Source organism: Carcharodon carcharias, chromosome 4, assembly GCF_017639515.1.
Source record: "Carcharodon carcharias isolate sCarCar2 chromosome 4, sCarCar2.pri, whole genome shotgun sequence".
NCBI classification, from domain to species: domain Eukaryota; kingdom Metazoa; phylum Chordata; class Chondrichthyes; order Lamniformes; family Lamnidae; genus Carcharodon; species Carcharodon carcharias.
In genome coordinates, this window is record NC_054470.1 from 134,431,118 (window position 1) to 134,448,337 (window position 17,220).

General features: G+C 44.6%; 1 protein-coding gene across 1 annotated transcript in view; it reads left to right on the forward strand.

Annotated features, from left to right (window-relative positions):
- Window positions 1-17,220, forward strand: part of pcsk1 (proprotein convertase subtilisin/kexin type 1) — a 130,307-nt gene that overhangs the window by 22,883 nt on the left and 90,204 nt on the right. The window contains exons 2-4 of the mRNA XM_041187073.1: window positions 2,342-2,446; window positions 3,191-3,313; window positions 11,554-11,700. Of these exons, the coding sequence (XP_041043007.1) occupies window positions 2,342-2,446; window positions 3,191-3,313; window positions 11,554-11,700 (375 nt within the window). The remainder of the gene's footprint in view (window positions 1-2,341; window positions 2,447-3,190; window positions 3,314-11,553; window positions 11,701-17,220) is intronic.

Below are 17,220 nucleotides of genomic sequence, written 5' to 3' on the forward strand. Positions count from 1 at the left end.
CATGTACTGGGCTCCTCCATCATTGAAGATGGAGATATTTGTGGAGCTGCCTCCTCCAGTGTGTTGGTTAATTATCCACCACCATGCACGACAGGATGTGGCAGGACTGTACAGCTTAGATCTAATCCGTTAGTTGTGGAATCGCTTAGCTCTGTCTATCATTTGCTTCTTTTGTTGTTTGGTATGCAAGTAGTCCTGTGCTGTATCTTCACTAGGTTTACACCTCATTTTTAGGTATGCTTGGTGCTCCTGGCATGCACTCCTGCACTCTTCACTGAACCAGGATTAATCTTCTTGCTTGGTGGTAATGATAGAGTGGGGGATACGCCAGGCCTTGAGGTTACAGATTGTGGCTGAGTCTAATTCTGCTGCTGCTGATGGCCCACAGCACCTCATGGCTCCCCAGTCTTGAGCTGCTAGATCTGTTCAAAATCTATCCCACTTAGCATGGTGGTAGTGCCACACAACATGAAGGAGGGTATCCTCAATATGGAGACGGGACTTTGTCTCCACAAGGACCGTGCGGTGGCCACTCCTACCACTATTGGTGATGAAAATTGAAGTCCCTCACCCAGAGTACATTCTGCACCCTTGCCATACTCAGTGCTTCCTCCAAATGGTGTTCAACATGAAGAAGTACTGATTCATCAGCTAAGTGGCGGGGAGGGGGGTGGGGGGGTGGGGGTGGGGGGGGCGCGCGGAGGAGAGCGGTATGTGGTAGTCAGCATGTGGTTTCTTTGCCTATGTTTGACCTGATGCCATGAGACTTCATGGGGTCCAGACTCAATGTTGAGGACTCCCAGGGCAACTCCCACCTGACTGTATACTACCAGCCACCTCTGCTGGGAAGTGGAGAGTATTCCCATCACACTCTTGACCTGTGCCTTGTGGATGGATGATAGGCTTTAGGGAGTCTGGAGGTGAGTTACTTGCTGCAGATTCCCAGTCTCTGACCTACTCTTGTAGTCATAGTATTTATATAGCTAGTCCAGTTTATTTTCTGGTCAATGGTACCCTTCCCCACCAAGGATGCTGATAGTTGGTACTGGACATAAGTTAAATAAGGTTTTCTGTTAGCATGGGGCAGATCTTTGCTTTTATTTTATTAGTGACATTGAATATGAGAGACAGTTAAGTGCAAAGTGGCAGTGCGCTGCCTAATGTCATTTGGTCTCGAAACCACCCCACCTTTCCTTTGCCAATGGCCAGTATTATCCATTCTGCTGATCTCCAGGGCATCCTACACCAGTGCAGTCAGGATGTCCATGCTGCAGTTGCACCCCGTTTCTCTGCCTCTTGCTGAAGCTGTGGGATCTCTTCTCCTCCAAGGAGAAAAGGCAGAAAGTTATGAGTGTGAGGAATGAACTGATTGCTGAGGATGGTGGTAATCATTTGTTGAGGGTGACTGTGAGGAATGGGAGCAAGAGGGCAAAAGGTTGCAAGTGAGTATAGTATGATTGTTAACTGTTGAGATAAAGATTTGAGGAGACTGGAGAGAAAGGAACGTGCGTGACAATGAGGTGCGTTGGTCAGAGGAGTGCTGTGTGGGAGAATTTTTGGGAGCTGAGAGAGCAATGACTCCAGCTGTAGACGACAGGACACTCAAATTACCAGATTCAATGAGGTATTTTCCTGAACTGGATTCAGGCCCTCAGCATTACACTTCAGTTGCCAACAGCCTCTGCGACTTGCAGCCACGCCTTCATTGTGAAGCTGGCTGGCCACCTCCTGCCATCCTCGTAGAAGAGGAATTCACTCTGTGCCCTCACATGGTCAAGTCTGTCCACCAAGAAACAGCATTTCCACGTTTTCCCTCCATGCTGTAGCTCTTTGCTCCTTCATACTGAATTGTATACTTCAATCACTACTCACTACTAGCTGAGTTTTGAGTCCCTTCAAATTGAGATCCTTCATCGCTACTTTAGCCATGCTGTCCCACCTATATCCCTGATAGGTCAGGGAACATGGAGGTGTGATAATAATAAGTTTGTTCTGAGGAAGTGCAACAGCATTGTGTTCAATTTAGTTGGTAGAGTTCCCAATCTGAAAATGGTCCCATCAATCCAACAGATGCTACAAGGAGAATATTTTTCCCACTGTTTCTGATGTTAGATTCCAGTAACATCCCCACAACTGATGTTAGATTGACCAATCTGTAGTTACCAGGTTTCTCCCTTCCTTAACTAATACAGTGGTATTTGAATCCAAAGGCACAATCAAGAGTAATCAGAAGATATTGCAGCATAAAAACCCTTTATGAATAAAATGTCATTTTGATGCTTGTGTCCAATATAATGCTTTCATTCATATTGAACATTCTTTTCAATCTTTACCTGCTTAGATTGGAGCACTTCAAAATCACTATCTACTTCGACACAAAATTCATCCAAGAAGGTCTCGAAGGAGTGCTGATCACTTTACAAAAAGATTATTTGAAGATGAACGGGTATGATTAATTTCTAAGTATATTAAGTAAGACATGATAGATGGTAATTTTTAGCATTTAAATGGAATTAAAATGATTAATTCTGAGTTTACAGGATAAAGCCTGTGTGTGATTTAATATTTCCTATTTTTCAATTATTCACATTATATATGTATCAAGCTAGTCTTTGGCCGGAATATTATGGCCCCGTTGTGGTGGGGACAGGGCTGTAAAGTGCGGCGAGCCACTCTAAACTCCATTGACTTCGGCGGGAACGTAAAACCCCGCTGCTATAAAATTTTGCTCTTTGTCTGCACTTTTCCAAAGGCTCCACATAGATTTTAGTCTTCACTTCATGAGTGGGAATCTGATGAGGCAGTTTATTCACTCTTACAGATCTTAACTGGTTTGCATTCCACTTAAATCAATGGAATCAAGCACTCTGTTAATCCAAGGGATTGCATTCCAACCAGTGGCCATATTTTGCTCAGCTCATTAACAAGGAAAATGTAAAGTTTTACAAAGTTATGATGGGGAAAGGGGTTGCATTGCTGGGAAAATATTTGGTCTATGAGTTTCTGGAATTAATAGTGTGTGAATAACAATGAAAGAGGATTTTCATCCCATTTTTTAGACAAAAGACTAAACAATATTTCATTACATGATTGTATAATGTTTGTAACGGTGCATGTGAATGATATAACAAACAACAAGCTGCAGCCTAGTCACTCCAATGTTATTTGTTGTGTGTTGCATAACCATAAGGTGTCTTGGGCAGAACAACAGTATGAAAAACAAAGAAGTAAACGTTCTCCGGCAAGGGATTGCATAGACTGCATGGCAGAGAAAATGTTTAGCGATCCCATGTGGAAACAACAATGGTATCTGGTAAGAATTTTGATTAGTAACAGTAAAACAGTGTGTATTAGCTGAATTACTGCCAATGGCAGCTAATGGATTAACATTCCATTTGTGTCACTTCTGGCGTATGCCTGGAGCAGACATTAGGAAATTGTACCATCCCAACCAATGATTTTCTATCTATTGACTTCAATGGATGCAAATTCATGGGCTAGGAATGTAAAATTTCTCATATATTGTCCTGGCAGGCATCAGGAGTGGCATTTCTACATCTGAATGAATGGAGACCAGATGTATCCCAATTATTTTTTGGTGGCTCCCATGCATACAGTGGAAGCTGCAGATTTTTGGTGTAGTTTTTAGGAATACAGGGTGGAGTCTTGTGCTCTCGACTGTGGTGAGCTTGGTGCTGGGGGCATTTAATTGGGCAGGAGGGAGATGGGTGGGAACCCTACTTCCTCTCCGCTTCTACCCAAATTGAATCAATGGTGGGAAAGCCCACTTAAGGGGTTCATCCCACCCACCATTGGTATTAACCCAACAGTGGGTGAGGTGCTCGCCATACGGGGAGCACATGCAAACCTTGGCACATTTAATTGGGGCTCCAGGGGGATGGTCGGGGGACCCTCGTTCAAAAGCACTCAGTACTTGATCAAAGGACCCAGCATTGGGAATGGAGTCCCACTGAAAGTCACACCCCTGCCCTTGCTGCTGACCCCCTCTCACACCTGCTCCCCCCAATCCTCATCCCATTATCCCCTCCTGTCATCACTCACTTGTGCCTGAGTCCCTCCTCGATCTGAGGCCTCAGTTGAGTGACATACTGGCAGCAACCACCACTTGGCAAGTGGCGCTGCTGAGTACAGAAGAGCTGTTGGGCTCTGATTGGCCAGCAGCTCTCAGAAGACAGGATCTCCATCTCCAGGTCCTTGATCCCGTGGAAGGCCCACCAGCTGGCCTGTCAAGTGCCTGAGTGGCACAAGATTCTGTGGGCCTTCTCAAAAAGAGGCAAGGCAGGGATTTTGCTGGTTCTTCAGCTGATGGCTGAGACCTGCATCACCTCCAAAAGTTTCTGCCCATAAGAACAGGAGTTGGCCATTTAGCTCCTTGATTTTGTGCCGCTCTTCAATGAGAGCATGTCTGACATGTGACCTAACTCCACCAAACTAACACCATTGTGCCATATCCCTGAATACCTTTGGTTAAGAGAAATCTATCAACCTCACATTTAAGATTAACAATTGATCATGCATCAACTGCTGTCTGAGGAAAAGAGTTCCAAACTTCTCATACCCTTTGCATGTTGGAGTATTAAAACCTCACTCCTATTGTTAATTTGTCTTTTCCCTTTGCAGATTTCTAAAAGACTTGTACCTCCATTATTTTCCATTTTTATTTCAGATTTTCAGCATTTGCAAATTTTATATTGATCCTAATTGAGTAACTTATGAGACTTTTCATCAGAGTGCCAGGGATGTAGCTTCATACTCCACAGTGAGAAAAAAAGAGCCAATTTCCTCATCATTTCAGAAAATAATTATAACAGGGGCATGGAGGTTACTGGGGAGACTTCACCCAGAAGAGGTAGGAACATGGGAACATAGGAAATAGGAGCAGGAGTAGGCCATTTGGCCCCCTCAAGCCTGCTCTGCCATTCAACCAGATCATGGCTGATCTTCTGCCTCAACCCCATTTCCCTGCACCATCCCCATACCCCTTGATATCTTTAATAACGAGGAATCCATCAATCTCTGTCTTAAAACATTGTTGTGACACCATGTCATTTGTAATTCACTTAAGGGGAGGTTGTACAATCTAATACTCAGCAGAATGTCAATAGCACTACTTAAGTGTTGCATTCATGTTACATTAATGCTGCAACATCCCTTGCCCCTTTACCTGTATTTAAGACTTCTTTGGCGATGGAGAATGATTTCTGCCCTGTATGAGATAGAAATCAGGTCTTGTTGCAAAACTGGGACTAACATCCTGCATCCCAAGGATGCTTGAAAGACATCCAATCTGAAATTGGGTCAGGCCATTCTTCCTGCTCCTGTAAATTCAGTTATTATGTACCTTGCCCAGTTAAGTTTCTTGGGCCTTCTGCCACACCTATCAGGTAGACAGAGGAGTTGCCCTGAGCAATGCCCACTCAGCAACATTCCACATAAAAATTGTCCTCCTGGTCTCTCCAGAGGTAAATTGTATCAGCCCATGAAGTTACACCTGCCCATTCCATCAGGTGATTTAGCCACATACCGAGTCTTCTGAGTCTTCACTTGTTAGCATCAACGAGGGCGTTTGTGACTTCAGGTGATTGTGTTAATGTGGTGGTTAAACGTCCTTACTGAACAGCTCCAAATTTTAATTTCTGTTGACTTCAATCGCAGTTGATTCAATAGCACCCATGTTACACTATCCGCCAATGTCAAAATTAGCCCCAATATTTCCAAAAAGTACCAACCCCAATAACTTTCCCTGACTTAATGTAACTAATTATGTCATCTCTCTGATCATAATCAGCCTCATCATTTCTCTTTTTTCTTTTGTTTGTTCCAAGTACTCTGTTACTAAACTTTCTTCTTGTTTAATTCATTTTAAATATATTTCAGCAGCATGATCTTACTTTAGCATTCAAGGTCCAGTTTTCATATCTGCAATAATATTGTTGGCCAATATAGGATATGCATTTCATGTTTATCATCAAATTTCATGTTGTCAAACATATTTTTTATATAGGAACATAGGGGAGAATTTTCATGTTGGCGTGCGGGGATGGGCCCAACACTCCGACATGTAAAATGATAGGGGGCGATGTCAGGGGTGTGTCCAGACATTACCACGGGTCATTAAGATCTTTTGCTCAACGGGCGCGTGCCGGAGGCAACTGTGTGTCTGCCGAACTGTCAAAGGGTCAAAGGCCTGTTAATGCCATTAATAAACCAATTAAATTCATTCTCAACACTTCCTGTCCAACCTTAAGGTTGGTGGGCAGGCGAAGAGCCCAAACAGCCTTTGAGTTTTTCAGGACACCTCATCCAGGGGAGGGCATGAGGTATCCTGAAGGTTTAATTAAATGAGTAATTTTTTTTTTCGCATTTCATAAACATGCCCCAGCTCATGTGACACAGTCACATGTGGGAACACATGTAAATCATTTTTATGTCTCTTTATTGAAAAATTTCAATCTGAACTTACTCTCCCTGAGGCAGCTCCAGCCTCAGGGAAATTACTGCGCTTTTCGCGTGCACACGGGCTACCGGCTGTGCATCATGGTAAGGCCCACCCACGTAAAATGGTGGCGTGGAGCCGGGTTCGGAGCTGATCACGGGCGGAGATCGGCTCTGTGCCCGCCCACACCTCTCCCGCCCAGCCTGCCCAACGGGGAGAAAATTCTCCCCATAGAAACATAGAAAATAGGAGCAGGAGTAGACATTTCAGCTCTTCAGTATGATCATGGCTGATCCTCCATCACAATGTCATACTCCTGCTCTCACTTCATACCCTTTGATGTCTTTCGAGACCAGAAATCTATCTATTTTCTTCTTAAATATATTCAGTGACTTAGCCTCCACAACCTTCTACGGTAGAGAATTCCACAGGTTCACCCTCTGAGGTTTTTTTTATTCATTCATGGAATGCGGGCTTCACTGGCTGAGCCAACATTTATTTTCCATCCCTAATTGTCCTTGAGAAGGTGGTGGTAAGCTGCCTTCTTGAACCACTGTAGTCCATGTGGTGTAGGTACACCCATAGTGCTGTTAAGAAGGGAGTTCCAGGATTTTGACCCAGTGATAGTGAAGGAACGGCAATATATTTCCAAGTCAGGATGGTGAGTGACTTGAAGGGGAACTTCGAGGATGTGGTGTTCCCATGTGTCTGCTGCCCTTGTCCTTCTAGGTGGTGGTGGGCATGGGTTGGATGGTGCTGTCCAAAGAGCCTAGGTGAATTCCTGCAGTGCATCTTGTAGATGGTACACACTGCTACTACTGTGAGTTGGTGGTGGAAGGAGTGAATGTTATGGATGTGGTGCCAATCAGCTTTGTCCTGGGTGGTGTCAAGCTTGAGTGTTGTGGGAGCTGCAGTTTTGCTACGGCTCCTTGATGCTACACTTGGTCAAATGCTGCCTTGATGTCAAGAACTGTCACTCTCGCCTCACCTCAGGAGCTCAGCTCTTTTGTCCATGTTTGAACCAAGGCTGTAATGAGGTCAGGAGCTGGCGGAACCCAAATTGGGCATCAGTGACAGGTTATTGCTAAACATGTGCCGCTTGATAGCACTGTTGATGATCCCTTCCATTACTTTACTGATGATCGAGAGTAGACTGAAGGGGCAGTAACTAGCTGGGTTGGAATTGTCCTGCTTTTTGTGTAGAGGACATACCTGGCAATTTTCCACATTGCCAGGTAGATGCCAGTGTTGCGGCTGTACTGGAACAGCTTGGCTAGGGGCATGGCAAGTTCTGGGACACAAGTCTACAATACTATTGCTGGAATATTGTCACAGCCCATAGCTTTTGCAGTTACCAGTGCCTTCAGTTGTCTCTTGATATCATATGGAGTGAATTGAATTGGATGAAGACAGGCATCTGCAATGCTGGGGATCTCCGAAGGAAGCTGAGATGTATCATCCACTTGCCACTTCTGGCTGAAGATTGTTACGAATGCGTCTGCCTTATCTTTTGCACTGATGTGCTGGTTTCCTCTATCATTGAGGATGGGGATATTTGTGGAGACTCCTCCTCAGTTGTTTAGTTGTCCACCACCACTCATGACTGGATGTGGCAGGACTGCAGAGCTTAGATCCGATCCGTTGGTTGTGGGATTGCTCAGCTCTGTCTATCACTTGCTGCTGATAGTGTTTGGCACACAAGCAGTCCTTTGTTATAGCTTCATCAGGTTGATACATCATATTTAGGAAAGCTTGGTGCTGCTCCAGGCATGCCCTCCTGCACTCCTCATCGAACCAGGATTGACCCCTTGGCTTGATAGTAATGGTTGAGTGTGGGATATTCAGGGCCATGAGGTTACAGATTATGTTTGAGTACAATTCAACTGCTGCTGATGGCCCACAATGCCTCATGAATTCCCAGTCTTGTAGGCATCACTGTCTAGGCCAGCATTTATTGCCCATCCCTAAATAACCCCTGAATAAGGGCAATTAAGAGTCAACCACGTTGCTATGAGTCTGGAGTCACATGTAGGCCAGACCAGGTAAGGACAGCAGATTTACTTCCCGAAAGGATGTCCTCAAAAAAACCTCAGTAAGTTTGGCAAACCTGATTTCCCTTTCATAAATCCATTTTGACTTTGTCTAATCTCATTGCTATCTTCTAAGTGTCCTAGTATCACATCCTTTATAATGGAGTCTAGCAATTTCCTACTACTTATTCCATGTTTTCTCCCTCCCTCCTTTTTTAAATAGTGGGGTCACATTTGCCACCCTCCAATCTGCTGGGACTGTCCCAGAATCCACAGATTTTGGAAGATGACAACCAATGCATGCACTATTTCCATGGCCACCTCCTTTAGTACTCTGGGATGGAGACTATCAGGGTCTGGGGATTTATTGGCTTTCTGTCCCACTAATTTCTCCAGCACTATTTTTTTAGTAATACTAATTTCCTTCAATTCCTCCTTCTCACTAGACCCTTGGTTCCCTGGTATTTCTGGGAAGTTATTTGTCTCTTCCTCAGTGGAGACAGAACTAAAGCAGTTGTTTAATTGCTCTGCCATTTCCTTGTTCCCTACTATGAATTCTCCTTTCTCAGGCTGTAAGAGACCTACATTTGTCTTCACTAATCTTTATCCTTTTATATACTTATATAAACGTTTACATCCGCTTTTATGTTCCTTGCAAGTTTACTTTCATACTCTATGTTTCCCCTCTTAATCAATCCCTTGGTCCTCCTTTGCTGAATTCTAAACTGCTCCCAATCCTCAGGCTTGCTACTTTTTTGAGCAACTTTATATGACTCATCTTTGGATCTCATACTATCCTTAAGTTCATTTGTTAGCCAATTGCTGTCCTTTGCTTGACTTCTTCCTTATTTTGGCCTCCTGACATTATCCAGGAGAATATCTATCTACAATCTCTATTTCTGAAAAAAGACACACGTTGTCAAAATTTTTCATGTTTGTCATGAAGCTATTAATGTATATAATATTATTAGAAAATATTTTTATTTTAAAATAGAGGTTCAATCTGTGGGTGTATCTTAATTAGATTAAAACCAGCAAGTCTGGGTGCTTTGGTGTACACTAGTTTTGAGATGTAAAAGAGGTGGAGTGGATTTGCATTTTTAAATAGACCATTCAAGAAGTGGGGTGAAATCTGGTGCCTAGCTAGCAGAGACCAAGCAATATGTTTATATTACTAATAAAATTGGTACTATGAAAGTGGTTTTATTGTTAGAAGAGGTAGAGCTCAAAGAGGCTAGTGATACAATGGGAATTTATATTCAATTAGATGTATTAGGTATAAGGATGGCAGTTTTGTGTGTGCAGGCAGAGGCAACGTGAGATCAAAAGCAGCTGCAAGCCTCCAACTGTCTCCACAGGAACCAAAGTGAAAAGAACCTAATTTTGAATTCGTATGGTGAAAATGCTTTGCCTGGTGTTTAGTTAAGTCTATGGGATGCTGTTGCCTTAATCGAGATTAGTTTGGGAATTTGTTACAAGTTATGATTGTGGTAATTTGTAGCCATATGTATATATTTAACTTGTGTAAATTAATAAAATGTTTAATTTAGCTTAGTATAAAACCTCTTGGGAACTGGTGGTATGATTGCTGAATTTAGAATTGAACCCCAAACATAACACTTCAAATTATAGGTTATGGCAGTTGTTTAAAGTTTCCCTCTGGGATCATTTTTTAAATAACTCAGCTTTGGTCTTTTCAATCTTCCATTCACTGGACAATTAGCAAGAATACCAGATGTAAAGGGAGCAACAATTTATACTTAATGAGATGAGAATGCTGATTAGATGGCAAGTGGACTCTGATTGGTAGAGGCATTGCCATGGAGAATGCAAAGGTTAACTGATGACTGACAGTTAACTGCCACGCTTTGTTTAAATTCAAACCAGGCAGGTTGACTCTGATTGGTCAAGGCATTGCCCTGTAGAATGAACCAGAGAATGGCTGTCACCTATTTTGATCAGTTGAAACATGTACAATGTGTGTACATACTCTTTCTGTCTGCAAAGAACAGGGTCCTGTGTATTAATATATGTAGCTTCTAGTTAACGGGTGCATTGTCCGGATGAGTGCAAGACAAAAAACTTTGTCAACATGAGTTTTTTTTCAGTGACACTCAAGTTCTGTACTACCAAATGACAATCTCTAATTTAGTGGTACCAGTGTATCATTGAACAGTGATATTTTCCACATTAGACATTATACTCATCACATTTTCTCTAAAACAGAACACCGTAGTGAACATTCAAGCAACTGAGCAAAGGGCTTGTGATTTTCCAACATGTGCTTATGGCTGGTGAGGTCCCTTGCTGCTGTCATGTACTTGGAGAAATTACTGCTGCATGCTGATTCACCAACATACGTTAAACCACACCCCATAGAACAAATCTAGTGGACCAGTGTGGTTCTTCAATTTTCTGCAGCAAATGTTTTTTTTCTGATTGTAGTTGTTACTTTTGTGCCCATATGAAGGCTGTTCGATTGTTCTATGGGTCTCTTCTAAAAACTGTGTTGAAACTACAAACTCATTATTTGGTGTTAGTGAACCATTGAATATAAAGAAAGATTTTTAAAAATTGAAGACAAAGGTGCAAATGAGCTTTTGGATTTGTTTCCATACCTCAGTATGTTTTATTCAATAATGACTAATGTTTCACAAAATTCGGGTTTCAGTCAAATGCATCATGTAACACAAATAACATGCAATTACCTGAAACAATGGAGACAAAAAGAGAACTGATTTCTTATTGAGTGTAAAGAGGGTCTTTAATATACTCGAGTAGGAAAGAAAAGGATCACATATTTCAATGAATTGTTGCTATAGATCCTTCTGCCTCCAGAGCAGAGGATGAGTCATGTCTGCTGGAGACAGGGGTATATTTATATTAGCTATGATTCACAGAGCTCTCAACAACCACCCACAACTTTCAATTATTTATCTACTAATTAATTGCTTGCTGCTCAAAGCTCTTAGCTTCAAAGGAAATCTCACCCTTTAGAGATGGCACTTGTCATTAAAAAATTGTATTCAAACTCTTATTAGATTTTGTATATTCTTCCTTCTAAAGCAAGATACAAGGACTTCATCATCCCTCCCGAAACTGGATCTCCATGTTATCCCAGTGTGGAAAAAGGGAATAACAGGCAAAGGAATTGTGCTTACTGTGCTTGATGATGGACTGGAATGGAATCACACAGATATTCAAGCAAATTATGTAAGTAACACTGAAAGGAATACTTTTCGGGTTTACATGCCTCCATGCTGAATCATAACTCTCCTAAAGCTGAAATATGGATTTAATACGATTTTATATAACTGCAACTATTTATGGGTGACAACAGATGCACAAGGCTCAAGAGTTGCTTTCTAAACTGTAGCCTGCAAAATTTCACTTTCACATTTTCTATGGCGCTATACTGAAAATAGATTTCATTTCATTCGTTATGGAAGTTAAGCCACAGAATCACAATGGTACAGAAGGAGGCCATTCAGCCCATCGTGTCTGCACCAGCTCTCCAGATGAGCTTTATGGCCTAATGCCATTGCCCTGCCTTTTCCCCACACCCTTGCACATTGTTCTATTCAAATTATCATCTAATGTCCTCTTGAATGCCTCGATTGAACCTGCCTCCACCACACTTCCAGGCAGTGCATTCCAAACCCAAACCACTCGTTGTGTGAAAAAGTTTTTTCTGACATCATATTTGCTTCTTTTGCAAAACACTTTAAATCTGTGCCCTCTTATTCTTGATCCTTTTACGAGCGGGAGCAGATTCTCCCTATCTACTCTGTCCAGCCCCCTCATGATTTTGAATATCTCTATCAAATCTCCTCTTAGCCTTCTTCTCTCCAAGGAGAACAGCCCCAACCCCTCCAACCAATGACCTTAGACCTTTGAGGTTGATCCATGCATTTGGTGTATTATTGCAAAATTTATTTTACAGATTGTTTAATAAGTACGATTGTAGATGAAGATGAGTAATCAGGAACCTCAGTTGTGCTGAGTTGATAAGTGTAATAAACTTGGTGTACTGGACAGGTTTCTTGTTAGAAATAGTAAACTTTATTTACAGAGCTCTTGAAGAAGCTATATGCTTGAACCAGGTCCATGACTAGAAATCTCCACCCCTAAGATTACCCAAACTTAGGGCTGATTCGTCTGTACAATCACATGATCCCCAATACAGTATGAGAGGTTTTATTTTCAATCACTATATTCCTCCCCCTTTAATTTTGTTTTACATCTTTCATTCACAAGACTATCTTAATCCATAACATATACAAATATACGCAATTGATGCAATTATAGATTGAGTCTCTGAGGTGGTTTTGTGATTTGGGTAGAGCGCTCAGCTCTACAAATTGAGATGCTTCCACTGGATCACCTTGATCAGGAACTGCAGCATCAGGGGCATCCTTAGACAATGGCAGTTCAGTATTATTTACTTCAACAGAGACATCAGGTATGCATATTGTATGTTGATATGGCACCTCAGGGATCAAAGGTTTGACTTCAATTTCAGATGGAGTAACTGGTTGTTGGAGTGTCTCTCTACTTCTTAGTTGATCCACATGTTTCCAAACAATCCAGTTTTCCACTTCCACTTGGTGTGACAAAGGCCCTGTTTCAGAGACAATTATACAAGGAACCCATCTAGATCCAGTTCCAAAATTTCACACGTAGACTGTCTCTCCCATAGTAAACTTTCAATCTTTACTGCGAATATCGTGATTCATTTTCTGACTACAACGGTTCTTCTTTAACTTCCTCTGTAAGATAGGGAACATCAAACTCAACCTTGTACGAAGGCAGCGTTTCACTAATAATTCAGATGGTGTTGAACCCATAGTTGCATGAGGAGTTGTGCGATACTTGAGAAGAAATCGTGAAATTCCTATTTCTAATATTCCTTTGGATAATTTCTTCATTCCTGTTTTAAAAGTTTGAGCTGCTCTTTCTGCTAACCCATTGGTTGAGGATTATGTGGTGCTGTTTCAATGTGTTTAATCCCGTTTAAACTCATGAATCTCTGAATTTCCGAACCAGTGAAAGCAGCACGCTTATCCGAAACAATGACTTCTGGTAGGCCACATACACTAAAACATTGAAGCAGCTTTTCCATTATTGCACACGACGTGGGTGATCTCACTTCAGACACATCTGTCCACTTAGAATGCGTGTCGATGATCACTAAAAACATGGGGCAGAATTTTTCCATTGGTGTGCAGGGGCAGGCCCCGCAAGCACGCACGTTAAATGACACATTGTGACATCAGGCGAGTGTCTTGAAGTAACAGCGTGCCATCGCGATATTTCATTAGGCAGGCGCGTGATGATCTCCGATGCGCAGCTGCCATTAATTAACAGGCCACTTAAGGCCCTTGAGGCACCAATCGACCGCGATTTTTCGGCACCTGTGCAATCTTCGGATCGGCGCACAGGTGCAACGGGCAGGTGGGTAGGACACATTTGTACAAACCTCATCCACGGGCAGGATAAGAGGGCTCATTGGGGTCGCGAGTGTGCTCTGTCAAATATTGATGTTTCAAAGTTACTGATACTTGCCTGTGTGATCTGCAATACTTCAAAACGCACACCAACTGCTTGGTCTGGACTCATAACCTTCAGGTCAGCACATTGCAGTGAGGAATCTTTTTTGGACCTTCATGTTTCAGGAAGCCTTCCTTTAGCCTGGGAATGGGAGCTGAACTCTCCACTGGAGGCACCTCTTCTGAGGGGGAAGGGAGGGTTAGAAGGGGGAGGAGGCCAGAAGTGCACATTCAGCCTCCAGGGGAGCCACCTTTGGGAGATCAGGCGCGGGCAGAAGAGGTGCAGGGCCAAGAGGTAGTCCAAGGCGGAAGGGGCCACAGAAGATACCACTATCCTGCTGCCAGGGTATACAGGCGGCGAAGCAGTTACCTCAATGTGTCTGATGTGCAGTGCGGAAGGAAGCTCTGTCTCTCAAGGGAGACAGTCACCTCCATCTGTCAGATGATTGGGCTTGAGGTCTCCACTAACTCTGTGGGTGGACACCCCATGCCAGTGGCTCTAAAGGTCACAGCTGCCCTCAACCTCTATGCCACTGGCTCCTTCCAGAGCTCGGTGGGTGATCTTTGCGGTGTCTCCCAATCGGCTGTCCACACTTGTGTCAAGCAGGTTATAGATGCTCTATTTAGGTGTGCATTGATGTTCATCCTCTACCGTTGGGACCAGGCAAGCCAGACACAGTGAGGTGGAGGCTTTGCGCCCATTGCTGGCTTCCCCCGTGTCCAGGGTGCAATAGACTGTACACATGTGGCCATCAAGGTGCCAGCAGGTGAGCCCAGTGCCTTCGTCAACAGGAAGGTCTTCCACTCCATGAACGTGCATACAGTGTGTGATCACAGGATGATGATTCTATAAGTCTGTGCAAGGTACCCAGGCAGCTCCCACGACGCCTACATCCTCAGACACTCCCAGGTGCCAGGGTTCTTCAGTGCTCCAGCCCGGCTGGATGGTTGGCTGCTGGGTGACAATGTCTATCCCCTCAGAAAGTGGCTCATGACGCCTCTCCGCCGTCCAAGAACAGAAGCTGAGCAGCAGTACAATAGGAGCCACACCTCCACAAGGGCTGTGGTGGAGAGAGCCATCGGTCTTCGCAAAATGCGCTTCCAATGCCTGGGCCGCTCAGGGGCGCACTCCAGTACCCCCCAGGTCGTGTGTCACTGATAGTGGTTGCATGCTGCGCTCTCCACAACATTATGCTGGAAAGGGGGGAACGCAGTGGATGATGAAGACATAGATGCAGTTACTGTGGCTGCACACGATGAGTCCAGCAGTGAGTCCGAGGATGAGCACGCACAGGGAAATGCTGAGGGGGTAGACACTGACCTGAGCATATCCCAGGGAGGCAGGGACACCCAGGAGGCTTTAATCCAATGAACCTTCAGCTAGCATAACACATATGGACCTCCAGGTCAAGCCTGGGCTGTACGCTGCATATTCGAGACCCACATGCAAAATCTGCCTGGTTAGGAACATTAGCTAAGGGCTTTGTTAATAAAGCTGAATGTCCCACAAAACACTCATGACATTTTTGGAAATCATTCACCTGCCGAACAAAAGAGGCACCCTAGGCCATGGTGACATGTCTGAATTTATTATTGCAACCAAAGAAACTTAATGAAACAAAATGAAAAAGGTGTTAAAAATCACACCAACTCATAAAAATCTCATCTCGGGCCAACACAAAAGCACCAGTGATAAACCCGTGATGTGCCTAAGGTGCCTTATGTTTACGTTTCTGGGTGCAACATCTTGGTGCTGCCTCCGCGCTGGGACTGGCATCTGAGACAGCCTGCTGACTCTGCTGTCCTGTTGGCCTTGACAACCTTGGCGGTCGTCCTCTGGCCCATGAAGCCTGTGCTGGCCCTGCCTGGGAGGAAGCTGCCAGTTCCACAGCTGGCATCTCCCAAGTCGTCACAGCCTCACAGTATGGTCACTGGCAGAGGTCACTGGCTGCTGCCCTCATCCAGAGTGCCCTGAGAGGAGCCCGCAGAGACAACAGGTAGCTGTTACGCTGACATGAGGTCGCTTTGGACCTCCCTGCTCACCGTGGATGGATGGGCACACAGCTGGGAAACTTGGTGCCCACACCATCTCCCACACTGGCACTGACCAGCTGAGTTAAATGGCAATGTGAGGGCTTGCTGGTAAGAGTGCAACCCCAGGAAGCCCTGATTGGTCTCATGGAGGAGTCTCTCCATGAGCGTCGCCACTTTCTCCATGGAGGACACATGGTACTTGGACATGAGACTCATTGCTTTGGCAATAGTCCGTTAGACTCCTCCACTACGGAGATCAAGCCAAGCATAGCCTCATGTAACTCCACCAGATGCTCCCGCACACCCAGCCGCTTTTCCTGCACCTGCTGCGTTGCGGACAACCCCAGAGGCACACCATCAGGCACCGACTGAGCATGTGCCTGGTCCCCTGCAGTTCTCCGACTGCTGGTGCCTTGGGCACTCTCTGTCTCTGCCAGCTCCTCCAGCCACTGTGAAGTGCCCTCACCGCTGTGCCCTGGGACACTAGCAGATGTTCTAATTCCCACTGAGGTGCTAGTATCTGCGCCAGTGCCTGCCTGGCAGAGATGGTGTGAAGCTGGTGAGACTTCAGGGCCCTCAGGTGTGAGAGGGGGCCTCTGCTGCTACTCCTCCCGGCCCTGCTCCGCTGATGCTCAAAGAAAGAACAAGGACAATTGATTAGTTAACGTGGAGACAATGTCAATGTGCATCCCTGTCCCCCAGATCATTATGCGCTCATCCTTCCATAAGCTATGTTGCAAACTTCAATTACTGAACATTCAGCACTGCCGTGCCTGCTGGGAGAACAATGGTGACATCACTGCTGGGCAAACATACCTTCCCATGGCACCCCAACCTCACCAACACTGATGGACCTGGGCGCATGGCGCCTCTCCAAATCTAGGGCCTCCTGCTCGACACAGCTTAGAATCGCTAACTGTGCCAGCCCGCTGCCAATCCTCACCCGCTCGGCAGCATTATGTGCATTCTTCTCCTGAAAAGGAGAGAAGAGCATTGATCAATGTGCTACTTGTATCTGGATTCTCTTTGGGGATGGCGCACTCCAACCAGAGTGGGACATTGCAGGTCTCCAGTGCCTCCTCACCCTGCTGCTGCCGAACACTCTCACAAAGATGCTAGGCCTATCCCCACTGCCCCACGCCTACATCAC